The sequence below is a fragment of the Squalius cephalus genome (assembly GCF_949319135.1).
Source record: "Squalius cephalus genome assembly, chromosome: 25".
In the NCBI taxonomy this organism is placed as follows: Eukaryota; Metazoa; Chordata; class Actinopteri; order Cypriniformes; family Leuciscidae; genus Squalius; species Squalius cephalus.
In genome coordinates, this window is record NC_137146.1 from 2935673 (window position 1) to 2950134 (window position 14462).

The 14462-nt window shown below is 38.3% G+C and overlaps 2 protein-coding genes across 3 annotated transcripts; both read right to left on the reverse strand.

Moving 5' to 3' along the window:
• Positions 1-217: 217 nt before the first annotated feature.
• stub1 (STIP1 homology and U-Box containing protein 1) lies at positions 218-5954 on the reverse strand. Its single transcript, XM_079862819.1, has 8 exons — positions 5695-5954; positions 5023-5249; positions 3032-3230; positions 1663-1828; positions 1500-1578; positions 1356-1412; positions 1088-1204; positions 218-350 (listed from the first exon to the last, which is right to left on the reverse strand). The coding sequence occupies exons 2-8, from the start codon at positions 5134-5136 to the stop codon at positions 225-227; spliced, it is 858 nt and encodes a 285-aa protein (XP_079718945.1). The 5' UTR covers positions 5137-5249; positions 5695-5954; the 3' UTR covers positions 218-224.
• A 641-nt stretch (positions 5955-6595) lies between these two features.
• On the reverse strand, positions 6596-14294 carry luc7l (LUC7-like). 2 transcript variants are annotated; one of them, XM_079862813.1, is made up of 11 exons: positions 14085-14294; positions 13063-13129; positions 11598-11692; positions 11415-11513; positions 11203-11313; positions 10260-10403; positions 9960-10136; positions 9790-9878; positions 8903-8932; positions 8299-8463; positions 6596-7336 (listed from the first exon to the last, which is right to left on the reverse strand). In XM_079862813.1, the coding sequence occupies exons 1-11, from the start codon at positions 14085-14087 to the stop codon at positions 7213-7215; spliced, it is 1104 nt and encodes a 367-aa protein (XP_079718939.1). In that variant the 5' UTR covers positions 14088-14294; the 3' UTR covers positions 6596-7212. The 2 variants fall into 2 exon arrangements, with proteins under 2 accessions (XP_079718939.1, XP_079718940.1); XM_079862814.1 differs by lacking the exon at positions 13063-13129 and having other exon boundaries at positions 14085-14288.
• Between the last annotated feature and the right edge of the window lie 168 nt (positions 14295-14462).

Consider the following 14462-nt stretch of genomic DNA (forward strand, 5'->3'; position numbering starts at 1 on the left):
TGAAAGGAAGTGTCTGAACAAAACCTGCAGGATTATTCTGAATGATAAGGAAGGACAGCAGAAAGAGTTTGGAGGACAGAGAGAGGGTCATGTGACTCCTGCGGGGGACACGCTCCACAGCAAAGCTCCACTGATTAAAGTGCATGAACATACAGGAGAGGATTCGATTCAGCGTGAGGAAACTCTGCAGCAGTCCGCTCGAGTGTGTGTGTGTGCGTGTGTGTTCAGTAGTCCTCCACCCAGCCGTTCTCCTGGATGAAAGCGTCAATCACCTCCTTCATGGCCAGATTGGGGATCAGCTGATCTTGGGTCAGCGGGCTGCGGGTGACTGGGTCAAAATGGCCGACACGCTACAGAGAGAGAGAGAGAGAGAGAGAGAGAGAGAGAGAGAGAGAGAGAACATAAAATCAAAACTGCAATTTTGTTGTTTTTCATCACTAAAGGCTATTTGATATTTTAAAAAGAGTGATTTGTCCCAACCCATTTCAATAGATGTTGTAACATATGTAGATGTTGTCTGGCTGCAAAAAGCATCTTACTCCGTGTTATCATTAACAAAAACTAAAACTAATTTAAAAAAAATTCACTGAAATAAAATACAATATAATTACTAGATAAAACATACGTTTAATTTGAAGTACTAAAAACGAAACAGAAATATTTCAAAGAAACAAAAACTAGTAAAAACAACCCCAAACACAACAATTACAAAAACTTAAACTAGAATTAATATAAAAAGTGAAAATATATAGATAAATATTAATTCAAAATATTAATAAATAGTATAATAGTATATGAATAATACTAAAATAACAGAGAGAATTGTCGAAGATTACACTATATGATTTTTATTTTATTTATATTATTTTGTAGAAGAGTAAAAACTCCACAAAATTAATAAGATTCAAATTAGAATTGAAACTGAAATATAAAAACAAATTTTAAAATGCTAATAAATACTATACTTGCACATTAACACTACTAAAGTAATCTGATCCGCCAATCTGTGATCTTTTAGCCAATCATGACATCATCATCTCTGCAAGTCACATGGCTCAAAAAACAAAGAGTGTTTTAGTGAGCAGACCTGTAGATGCTCCTCGATGTCCTTGCGATCGTAGGTGATGCCGCTGGGAGTAATGCAGGGTTCTCTCATGAGCTCAAAACTGATCTTCCCACACAGGTAATCTGGGATCTCTCGCTTCTGCACACGTAATATAACACAACATAAGAATGAACAGATGTTTAACGTACAATTATGTGGAGCAGGATTTTGGACCAATGATATTTCAGTGTGTGGACTGATTGTCACAATGTCTTGACTTGACAAGATGTCTGATTTGATTTCTTCATACCTTCCTCTTCTCATCCACTTGAGAGAAAAGTTCATCCATGTCCATCAGATATTTATCCTGCAGAGAGAAGCACAGGAAATGACATCACTTCATCAATCCGACACGACGCGGAGGTCTTTGTATATTTATGAGCGCGTGTCTCACGTGTTTGGATTTGGATTTGCTGATCTCGCCTCCGTTCTGAATGTCCTCGGTTTGCTTCACTCTGCTGTCGTCGAGCTCTCTGAACACAAACGTGAAGACGGACAGATGTTAGGACACGGAGTCATGTGGACTCGTCATCAGTGTGTGCCAGCGTGACTCTCACCTCTCTTTCTCTGCCAGGATGAGTTTGGTGAGGTAAGCATGCAGCTCGTTTTCCTGGCTGATCCGCTTCTCTTCTATGCTGTTCCAGCGTTTCTTCTTGGCGATGCGAAGAGCACTTGGGATATCGTCTCCAAAGTTCAGCCGCTGTTCCTTCGCCAGGTTATAGGCTGAAAACCAGCAACATCATCACACTGCATCTGAACACTGCGTCTGTTTAGATGCTGCATTATTTCTATGATGGTTTTTAGGGATTCACTGATACTGATAATGGATAATTAGTTAGATTATTAGATCAATATCAAATACATTGGCTGATATTAGATAAAGAGCTACATTATTAGAGACAAAACCAAAATTATAAAACAAGACCTTAAAAAGTGCATCAAATGACACTGAACATCACATACAAAAAAAAAGTTTTTAATTTTAAAACAAATTTCCCACCATACATATACCTAAGCCTACCCATCTCCACCCCCTGATCCCTAAACCCACCCATAAACCTACCAATCTCCACCCCTTAGATCTGGATCCAACTCCGCCCCCTGGATCTCGTGAACTGCAGTGAGGTGCTACTGATATTTGTGGCAATAGCCAACAATACATTATATGGGTCAAAATTATAGATTTTTCTTTTATGCCAAAAATCATTAGGATATTAAGTAAAGATCATGTTCCATGAAGATATTTAGTAAATTTCCTACCGTAAATATATAAAACATGTATTTTTGTGAGTGAATGCAGCACAATCGCCAACATAAATGGACAACTTTAAAGGAGATTCTCTCAATGTTTCGATTTTTTTGCATCCTCAGATTCCAGATTATCAAATATTGTCCTATCCTAACAAACCATACATCAATGGAAAGCTTATTTATTCAGCTCTCAGATGATGTATAAATCTCAATTTAAAAAAAATTGACCCATGTGACTGGTTTTGTGGTCCAGGGTCACATATATCCCTGTGGCCAACATCCTTTTGTAAAAACTAAATGGAAAGACCTAAGACCTTTTGTCATTGGGTTTTCTGTATCAGTTCGAGCCCGAGTCGCTTTCTGAAAATGCGGATGATCGAGTCGTTCGATCAGAACCAACTTGAGCAGAACGTTTCACAGTGGTAAGTCATCTTTGTATCAGGAAGCTGCTAACTTTTAGGTTATACTGCTCAGAAACAGCTTTATAAATCAATCTGATTCCTAATTTTTTATGCTGGTCTGGATCAGCGTTCTCTGTTGGGTAGAATAAATCGCTTTGTAACTTTGCAGATCATATACATGCGCAAACAGATACTTTACACAGAAAAGGAAAACATTAAGCATCATTTTGACCCCTTTAAATAAAAAATTCAAGCTGTGAGTGTGTGTGTGTACCTCTCTGTAGATTGCCTATGGCCTCTTCATAGTTCTCCAGTTCCAGCTGACACTGGCCCAGGAAAAAGTGCGCCTTCACTGATTGGCTGTCGAGCTCGAGGGCGTGTTTACAGTCGGCCAATGCCTTGTCGTGTTGCTGTAGCTTCACGTAGCATAACGCTCTGTTAGTGTAGTACACGGCCACTGAGGGGTTACGGTTCTACACACACACACAGCAGAAACATGATCAGTACAACTCTACAACTTTATCAGTCCTAAGGAGATCATGTGTGTTTTCTGTGAATAGCCACACAATCGCCACTTGATGAGTTAAATGCATTACTGAATATAAAACGTGGATTTAAAATTCATCGAAACTGTGGAAAATTCCTCAGGGTTCTTTGATGAATAAAAAGAAGTCTCTTCTGCTCACCAAGGCTGTATATATTTGATAAAAAATGCAGTAAAAACAGTAATATTGTGAAATATTCCTAAAACTGTTTTTATGTGAATAAATAGCAAAATGTAATTTATTCCTGTGATCAAAGCTGAATTTTCAGCATCACATGATCCTTCAGAAATCATTCTAATATGCCGATTTGCTGCTCAATTATTATTGTTCTCAGTTATTAATAATAGTTGTTATTACCATAAATGTAAAACATTTTTGCTGCATAATATTTTTTGTGGAAACATCAATGCACTTTTTTAAAGGATTAATGGATGAACAGAATTTACTTAATATACATTTCTTTTCTTTTTTTATCTTACTTTTTAATGGTAGTGTATCATGATTTCCACAAAAAATATGAAGCAGCACAACCATTTGCAATATTGATAATATTCAGATGTTTCTAGACCTGTTTCTAGAATGCTTTAGAAGGATCATGTGACACTGAAGACTGGAGAAATATATTTTCCTAGCATTAGTCCCGCTTCATCAAATTATCTGCACACACACATTGGATTTGGCAAAGGTTTAACACTGGACGCAACCCAGCACTGAGAAACAGAGAGTGCTGAGACACACTCTCACACACACACACACACGGGCCAATTCAGCATGTCCAATCCACCTAACCTGCGTGTCTCTGGACTGTGTGAAACCAGAGCACTCAGAGAAAACACACACTGACACGAGGAGAACATGCACAATCCAGGACTCGAACCGGGGACTGTGAGGCGCCTGGGCTTGTCTTCACAACCCACTGAGACACTGCCTGAAGACTGGAGTAATGATGCTGAAAACTCAACTTTGCATCACAGTAATAAATTACATTTAGATACAAGCATGTTATATGTTTGGCAACAGAGTGTTGATGGAGTGTGTAGCTTTTCATTTCTGAAACAACCATGTAGGAAGAACATCATGTTCATATTCCAGGATGACAATGTCAGGATTCATCAGGAAATAAATCAATTTCATTGATGGAAATAAATGTTGTGATGTTATTTTCATCGAGATCTTGTGTTGTCAATGCAAGAGTCCAGCACTCTGTAAAGTCTCCTCCAGCACATCCCAAACACTTTCAATGAATTTAAGCTCTGGATTCATGAGAGAAAATGATTTTCACAACCATTCTTTCACAATCTGAGCCTGATGAATCTGGACATTGTCATCCTGGAATATGAACATGATGTTCTTCATACATGGTTGTTTCAGAAATGAAAAGCTACACACTCCATCAGTTAGAGTTAGCAGAACTGTTGCCAAACATATAACATGCTAGAAACACAATAATCACTGCAATAATGATCCAATCATAGACTCTTAACCTTTTGCCTATTTAAATCCAAACAGCGACTTTCTTTTTTTTTTGGCTGGGCAGTGTGTTTCGCAATATATACTGTATTTTTGATCAAACTTGCTTGGTGAGCAGAAGAGACTTGTAATTATTCCAAACTTTTGACCAGAAATCGTACTGATCCCAATGTTTTTAATATGTATACGCACATTTATCAAATGTGCATGTAAATTCTGTGTAAACCGAGACCTGTCCCGCCCCACTCACAATGGCTTTGCTGTAGCAGGTCACGGCCTCCTGGTACTTTCGGCTGAGGAACAGGCGATTGCCCTGCTCCTTGAGCTCCTGTGCGGAGGAGCTTTTCTCCGGGCTGCTGGCCATCTTCTCCACGGGCTCAGCGCTGGCCGCTCCTCCCTGCTTCCCGATCCTGTTCCCCGTCTCTTCGGTGAGCACCGGCCTGTCCCGGGGATCCAGATACCTGCAAACCTCTCACACTGCAGGGACACATCAACACACATGTTACACACAGCAATACACACACAACTACAATAACACACATCACATACACATAGACTGCAATGACAATAATTGTGCAATAACACAAACTACAGGCTGATAGACTACATAACACACACATCTGGACTCTGATCAGCCCCTGACAGCTGTCAGATGATTCCAGACTCTTCCAGAAGTACTGTGAACTCATGTAATTTGACCAACACCGAGAATGAATCATCACAAATCTAGTCAAATTAATTATTAGGTGTACATTAATAGTGATTAGAAGCAGAATGACATGTGGCTGACACACACATCTGTACGTGTACAGACGCGTCACAAGCTTGTAATCCGTTTTACGGAGCCAACTGGCGAGAATAAACACAAGTTGACTTTAAATTTGATATTTTAAATTTAATATATGACTTATTTCAGGCGTACCGGGTTTGACTGCTGGTCTGACGCCTGTCGTTAGCAAACCGGTGGCTACACTGGTGCTTTTATGATGACTTTTTGGTCCCTTGTACCGAAAAAAACGCTGCCAAACTCATAGTTCGACAAGATCATGACATTAAGATGACAAATCTCCAACGCTTTCATCGGCGATCGCTAAAAACACGACATTTTACTCGCGGGTGTGAGACGCTAGCATCATGTTTCGGTTGTTTTGACTGTGGCGTCACGGTGACGTTGCCGGAAGTGACGAGCTACAGCTTGTTGCCAGCGTAATCACGCCATCTGTCGGTTACGTGAAGAAAATTAATTAAAAACAACATTAGGAATTGTTAATATAAAATATAATTTCTATGATTTTAATTTGATTATAAATAAAAAAGAAATCAGAATACTAGCGTACTCATATGAATCACTCACATAAACTGAAAATAAGAAAACCCGTTTTTTTGTTAGACATATTAGATATGTTTGATGAACAATAATCTAACATAAAACTAACGAAACATAAAAAAATGTCTCTCCTCTAAAAATTGGAATTTCGGTTTTCAGGAAGCTCAGATCATATAACAGTATCATCATCTTACTAAATTTAGAAAATTTTATTTAATAAATAAATGTATTAAATTTTGAATTAATTGTAGCAATTTTTTTCTAAAACATCTCATTTCATGCTCACACAAAAACAAGGCTTTATTAAGAGTTTCAGGCCCTATTTTGAATCAAAGTGCCAAGCTATTACTGTGCTGAAAATATCTTGTAAAATATTTAATTTTCTAAATATTTATATCTTTCCGAATACCAAACACACAAGCATTCAGCAGTGGAAGAGACTTGCACTTTCTCAGTTTATTAGTTGGATAAGAGCCCTCATTAATGACAAACACCATTTAAATTCATAAAACCATTTAATGCACTTTGATCAGGACAACATGAAATCAAAACAGCATTATAAAAGATCATGTACATAGTAATTCTGAAACAATATGCCATGAAGGATTCACTTGTTTAGATTGATTAAACTCCTACACCTCTGCTACTGAAACAAAGAGTGGATGAGCTCAGTCTCTCTCTATGGGGAAATACTGCAGCTAGATTTAAAGAAAGGGCGTTTAAACTGACCTCAGAACAGCTTTCAAAGTAGAATGAGCTCCGTGCAAAACATGCACACATTCATTCGGAATAACAGTACAAATTGAAAACTCAATCCAAAAAAATAACATTATGGAGGGGCAAAAAAAAAAAAAAAAAAAAAAAAAAAGAGGCAGTACATACTTTTGAGAGAAGAAACAAAAATAAACTAAATCCACACAAACAAATGTCATTTCAACACTGGACAGTGGATCAGACAGGTTCAACTCTTACTGGACTGAGATATTAAAGACTACAAAGACTTTAATGAAACTGGGCATGGGCAGTTTACTACAGACGAAGCAAACATGATAAATAAAAAAGTGGGTATATGTATATGAGCGGTTTGTGTTTGTTATGGTAGCGTGAGATGATTCAGATCTCTCCAGCCTCTCTGTCATCATGACGGCGAGATTCTGTCCTGCCGTTCAGCCCGTCTGATCTCCGCTCAGATGAACTGTGCTTGCTGTCCCTCTCGCGGTCACGGTCCCGTGAAGACCTAACACACACACACGAATCAACTGTTACTACAAGACAATGGAAGGTTTGTTTGCTTGTTTGTTTTTTGACACCATGCCAAAAAAAATACTTAAAGGGATACTTCACCTCTGGAAAGATGAATGTGTATTTAAAATAGGTCATTTATGTAGTAGAAATGTGAAATTATTTTTGAATTTGGAGCTTTCTAGACTGAGAAAAACCAGAAAATGTATTTTTGGCTCATGTGGATGAGACTGACAACAATCTCAGCGTGATCACTGAGACGCGCCGGTCTCGTATCTCTCACGGAGGTGCGGGAATTTTCTTAGCAATGGTAAAACGCACATCAACCGATCACTTGTTTAGCGTTCATGTAAACACTACATTCAGATTCACCAATCGGAATGAATTCAGTTAGATTGAAACAAAAGGTGTGCATGTAAACAATGAATGGCGACTGCAGAAAGCAAAAGCCGAATCCCGGACATTTTGGACGATCTCGACGGCCGGACATGTCCGGGAAAAAGAGGATGGTAACCCCTACTACTCAGCTTTCTCCACAGAACAAGAGCCTGCTAGCTTAGCTTCCAAAGAAAGACGGCTGACACTGTGTACATTCTGTGAGTGAGATCCCTCTATGGGCGGGGGGGAACACATGCGGGACAGCTCCTCCTACTGGCTGTAGTCTTCAGCCTCTGGCCAAAAAATCCTCCGATGACGCAAAATGACGATTTTTGCATCATCGGAGGATTTTTTCCAGACAAAAAATACATAAATCTCTCCTCTCAGGGGGATATGAGGGTGGAAAGCATGGTAATTCGAAAATACTACAGGTTTTCTACTAATACAAAGCTTAATGCTAAATCCTGAAGTATCCCTTTAAGTTGTTAAAACCAAATTTGTACAAAAACTGTAATAAAAAAGGAATCTGACTTTTCAAAGCTTCATGAGCGTGTGAGAAAAAACCCTGAGTATAGTTACTTGTGTGAGTGTTCTCGGCTGTGCCGCGAGCGGGATCGGGATCGGGAACGGTGTCGCCGGCGTCTGTCGCGCTCTTTGGAGCGAGAACGGGAACGCCGCTTCTCTCGTGATGCGGAGCGGGAACGCCGTCGCCTGCGCTCTCGATCGCGGTCACGGGAACGAGACCTACAAACAGAACCAGACACATTAACAACTGGGTCATGCATAAGATTAGATACATGTCCAATTTTACAATAAATGTTTAAATGTTCAATATTCTCTAAGTCATTTGCAATTAATAGATATGGATTTTATTTTGATTGACTGATTTTGGATCATTCATTAAATTAGTTTACAAATGAATCTGAAAGAACATCCAAAAAAAAAAACTATGGCCTGCCAGAAAGTTTTAAATAAACATTTAAACCCAAAAGTGTTTTATGCTTAGCCAATGATATTTTAGAGCTGAGCATAGATAAATATATTATATAGAATACAGCATAAAAATTCAATTATTATTATTTTTTAAATTTTAGTCATTCCCAGGACTTTGCTTTCTTTTTGTACTAATTATAAAAAATATTAGCTGGCAAAAAAACAAATGTAAAGTGAATGAGCAACTGACTTCTTGCGTTCTCGGCTGCGCGACTTGGTCCTACAGAGAAAACAAGACAAGAATAAGGATTATTTTGATCAATATTCAGATCACAATTATTTAAACTGTTTATTGACTTTGGAAACATCATGCATTTGTTGAATCTAAAAAAAAAAACTTTAACTTATACACAAATAAAATAATATATAAATATACCCCACACACACTTAAATAAATCATACAAAAATTAGGGCTGTCAATCGATTAAAAAATTTAATCTAATTAATTACATCTAAATTAACCGTATACATAATTTTTGCTGTGAAAGTATTTTAAATATTTCAATTCAAATGATCAATGAATAATCAGCATTAGTGACATTAAAGTTCAAAAACTCTTTAATTATTATTTTCACTGTTCAAATAATGGCCATAACAATCAACAATATGACCATATTGGTATCACGGGACGTGCTAGGTCATACCTCCAGATTAACATTAACTCCTGGATGCTTTGCATTGATGTGGTACTTTTGTTGATGAACTCCAGTGATATGCAAATTCCTTGCTGCAGACGACTTTATTTTTATCAACACTTCCATCAGGCGTTTTTTTATAAGTAAATGTTCCAATCAATGATCCAGGCAGCGCGTTCTCGTCTCCCTCCTTCATTTTACAGTCGAATAGTGGCTAGAACGGCTCCGGATCAAAGGTCAATACGGAATGGATTAATCTGCGTTTTTTTTTAACGCATAATTTCTTCTCAGATTAATTAATCGAAATGAACGCGTTATTTTGACAGCCCTAACAAAAATAAATGAGAAAACCAGACTAGAATTCCTTTAGATTCTACAGTGCATTTCACAAAAGCAATGCATCTTAAAAAGCACATGAAAAGGTGTATAGAAATATTCTCACTGCTTTTTCATTCTCTCCTCTTTCTCCCGCTCTTCCCTCCTCTTCAGTCGCTCTTGGTTCCGCCTCTCCTGTTTTTCCTGCACGGTTTTCTACAGAAGAAATGATGCAATGTCACTGACTATCCTAAACCAACGGCCCCCGCCAGCTCCTGCTTTAGGCCGAGCGGTTACCTTCAACTGCTCCAGCTTCTCTCGGATCTGGATGAAGCCCAGGTGCAGTTTGCCGCCAAAGTGGTCAGCGAGACGCCGGTCGTTGTCATGGAGACCCAGGTAAGCGGAACAAACCTCACAGACGCGCAACTTCTGCTGCTGGAAACTGGAGGCGGGCATAGAGTTCCTGTACTCTTCCTGGAAAAAACAAACAAAACAGAAAACGAACATCCAGAAAGCATTACAAACTCAATGTAATGTTCTGAATAAATGAAATGTGACAGCTTGTGCTTGGAAACAAGTTAACAAAGTTGGTCTAACCTCTGCATCCTTCTTCTTAGTCCGGACTTTCTCAACCTCCTGTAGAACTTTCTGGGCTTCGTCTACATTTCCCTCAGCCCCGAGCTGCTCAGCCTTCGCCAGCAGCTTCCCGATCTCCTCGTTCAACTCGTGAACCTTTTCTGCCTGCCAACCAAATACAAGACTGTGAACTCAAAGGCTTCAGTGAGGGAAAGAACTACAATCCCATGAAGCATTGCAAACAGCCTAATCGACTTAAAAACGAGGGAGAAATATAAAACTACTCATTTATACACGTTGACTATATATAAAAACATTATATTTTAAGTTTATTGCAAAACATGCATTATATGTGACCCTGGATCACAAAACCAGTCGCACGGGTATATCTGTGGCAATAGCCAACAATACATTGTATGGGTCAAAATTATAGATTTTTCTTTTATGCCAAAAATCATTAGGATATTAAGTAAAGATCATGTTCCATGAAGATATTTAGTAAATTTCCAACCGTAAATATATAAAACATGTATTTGTGTGAGTGAATGCAGCACAATCGCCAACATAAATGAACAACTTTAAAGGGGATTTTCTCAATGTTTTGATTTTTTTGCACCCTCAGATTACAGATTTTCAATAGTTGTATCTCAGCTAAATATTGTCCTATACATCAATGGAAAGCTTATTTATTCAGCTTTCAGATGAAGCATACATCTCAATAAAAAAAAAAAAAGACCCATGTGACTGGTTTTGTGGTCCAGGGTCATATATAGCATTATGGGTAATGTAGTGTTTAACCAGGAATTCCACTGTTAAACATGAATATTTAAAAGAAAATTGCTGAAAATTATTTGTAAGGTTGAACCCAACTCGTCACTCTTATGTATAAATGACCTAAAAATCCGGATATAATTAGATTACCAACAGACATTTTAACAATGCATGATATATAAACACTTCCTACCTTGGCAGCCACTTCAGCGCTGATCTCTTCCTGTGTCTCAGCGAGACGCTTCTTGGCCAGCTCAGTCCTGCGGTCACAGTCGGCAATAAACGACTCCAGGTGATCCACCGCCTACACAACACACACCAATCCAACAACAGAATTTACTAAAGCCTTCGCTGCTAATTCACTGACACCACTAGCAGATGATCTCTACTTAACGAGTCACTTACATCCAGTTCAAAGAACAGGTCTCTCTCTTTAGACGCGATCTCATAGTCTGCTCTCAGCGCCAGATCATGGATCTTAGAGCATTCGCCAAGGTCCATGCGCTACACACACAGGAAGAAGACAACAAAGGTATTAATATGCTGCATAAAGAAACAGTGTTTAGTGTGAGTGTGTTTTCCCCTCACCGTTCCAGAGAGAATGTCATGCGGGCAGCAGTTGAGCAGGTGCGATTTGCAGACGCGCTCGTCTGTGAATTTAACCCGCTGTCTCGACTCATCTCCTGTAAGGACACAGCACATAATTGACATTGAATGAGACCACACACACACTCTAGTCTCTCTCTTTCTCACACACACTCACTGCGGCGCTACACACTGCTAACTTTTCGGCCAAGGGTCTGTCTGTCCCTGCAGTGAAATCATGAGATCTGAGTGCGGAGAGCATGTGTTTGACAGTGTCAGATATAATCTTTGTTACATGACAAAGTTAAGGCTCTTTGTTCATGTAGAATAGAGAGGTTTAACTTTCACTGACCCAAGGCTTGTCTCTTTAACTGGCTCTGATCATGGACCAACCCAAGACGCTAGCAGTCTCTGTCATTATCAGTTATTCATTCTGACTGATGTTCAGTGTGTTAGGGCTGGGTGACAGCTTAATTATATCTTGATATTTTTTGCCTTCTAAGAGTTTACAGTAGTCTAGCTAAAAGTGATTCAATAAAAATACAAGAAAGATTTATTTATAAAACTAAATGCATTGCATTTTAATACATGAAAAATGTCACACAAAGTCTGAGAAATGAATGAATACATAATTTGGAAAGTAATCAAACTTGCATAATTCAATTATGCTTTTGCAAATGAAGCTTAAATCAAAGACACTAACATTTGGAAGTTTAATGGTTAAAATAAAAGCATTAAAATCATTGCATTACTATTCAAGATGTTGATCAATGTAATGGAGCCAGAAAACTAAACATTAACTATATTGTGAATATTCAATATATCACTCATCCCTAATTGGCATGAAGCATCTACGCTTTTATAGCTGCCAATTGAGTGCAAAGGTGTATGAGATAGCAGATCGGAGAGGGATGTCATGTTTGTTTCAGAGAGTCATCTTGTACTTTATATAAGTGCATTATTCCTCATGAGTACATACAGAAATGCTGAATAATCTAATGTGCATTTTAAAAGCAACCAATACAAGATGTTGAACAAGTTGACCAAGTTGAAATAAAACATTGAAAACTAAAGTGAAAGGTTAATTGATACACACTGCGAGGTCTCTCCCATTCAGAACCCCTCCTGCGGTCCCAGCCTCTAAAAGTTTAAAGGGGAAAAGCTTTTCTTGCCCAAACCTGTAATGAGGAAGTTGGGAATGATACAGAAGAAGTAAAAGTGAAGACGTCGGCGGAGGAATCTGAGTCCTTTCCTTTATTTATTTACTTTTTTTAAAGTCAGATTTGAGGAAAGACGCTCAGGCACAGCATCAGTGTACTACAACCCGCCTGGGCAGAAGCTTCGTATCCCCTCTGCTCACTCTTACGTTACCAACTAGCGTGATGATGTGTAAAACAGTTACTGCTGGAAAGCAAACAGTATTGTTTTTTCATATTCATAACAGCTTTAAAAAGCATTGGTGACTCACGGCTCGATGAACATGAGGCTTTTCTGCAACTCCCTTGCAGATGTAGGCTGGCAAACATACACTGAACCTTAATGAATAGAATAAAGGGGCCACAATTGTTCAGTCTGTATGAAACAAATGTACGGGAAGCATATGAATTCATCTCAGCATTCACAAAGACAGTCGCGTCATTCACACGGAGGGTGAGATTTCTTACAGCCAGTACAACTCAATTCAATCAATTCTAGCTGCTCAAGTCCTTTCTGTTGTTTACTCAACTTAAAATCCTCTTGAGCTGATCAAAATCATATCACACAGTCTAAAAAAAAAGCCATATTTCCTCTTGGCAATGCTTGTTCAGATTTATTGCTTGCATTCATTTTTTGGGAAACTACAGTTCTTTTAAATATGTAATTTAATGTATGTAGCTTATATATGCATGTATATTATATATATATATATATATATATATATATATATATATATATATATATGCGCGTGTGTGATTTAACTTTCACACAATATTAATCAATTCACTAAATATTGACAAGGCTGTCAAAATGGCCAAATATCAGCTAATTAATTGACCCTGAAGACATATTGGTCTGTCACAAATGTCAATAATAATATTACTAATTGTATAGGGGTTAGATATACAGATATCAAAAATAAATAAATAAAAATAATAATAATTCTCTCAACTTTTTAATCAATGTAGTTGACTATAACTGATTTTTGTTTTTTTGCTAAAAACCCGTATTCATGAATTCTAGCGTCATTTGATGGGCTGCTCTTCTATTAGCCTAGCCTAGCATACCGAATCGTCCCACTGACGTCATTACACCCGCTTTATGGACACAAACATTAAACTGAAGCGTTTCAAGAGGAAATACTGCTGCATTTCGCTAACTTAATGCTGTGATGTTTATCTTAAGAAGTTAATTTTAATATTTGACTGGGTTATTATATTCTGGTTTGGGCTAATCTGAGCGCGCGGCCTTCAGAAATCCTCTCAGAGCCGTTAGCACTCAGCTAACACTCACCATCCCTCGACGTTCCCATCAGCTGATCCAGCAAAGCTCTCATCTGAGCCTGGGCCGACATCCTGACACGATTAATCGCTCGCCTCACAAGGGTTATGGTGATTTTACCCTAAAAAATAACGTTTAAATCATCTGCGAAACGCTTCGCTCCTGCGTCTATCGCCTCCGCTGCTCTCTTCACTAGCGAGCGAGCAAATGAACTCAAACGGGTGAGCGGCCAATCAGAGCGCGCGACGCAATCTTAAAGCGGAAGTGTATGTATATTATACTATAGATTATTATTATTACTAATATTACTATTATGTATTATGGATGGTTTTACACAATAATAATAATAATTAAATCAAATTAAATGCACAACAACACATGTAACACAGT

Bases quoted from the DNA above. Each gene is read 5' to 3' on its own strand.
- stub1 (XM_079862819.1), bottom strand. From the start codon at position 5,136: ATGGCCAGCAGCCCGGAGAAAAGCTCCTCCGCACAGGAGCTCAAGGAG. The intron at 1,829-3,031 runs GTACACACACAC...GCTGGTTTTCAG, and splicing joins CATAGGCAATCTACAGAGAG to CCTATAACCTGGCGAAGGAA. The intron at 1,205-1,355 runs GTATGAAGAAAT...TTACGTGTGCAG, and splicing joins AAGTGGATGAGAAGAGGAAG to AAGCGAGAGATCCCAGATTA.
- luc7l (XM_079862813.1), bottom strand. The intron at 11,514-11,597 runs GTGAGGGGAAAA...CTGTGTGTGTAG, and splicing joins ATGACATTCTCTCTGGAACG to CGCATGGACCTTGGCGAATG. The intron at 8,464-8,902 runs GTCAGTTGCTCA...TTCTGTTTGTAG, and splicing joins CGCAGCCGAGAACGCAAGAA to GTCTCGTTCCCGTGACCGCG.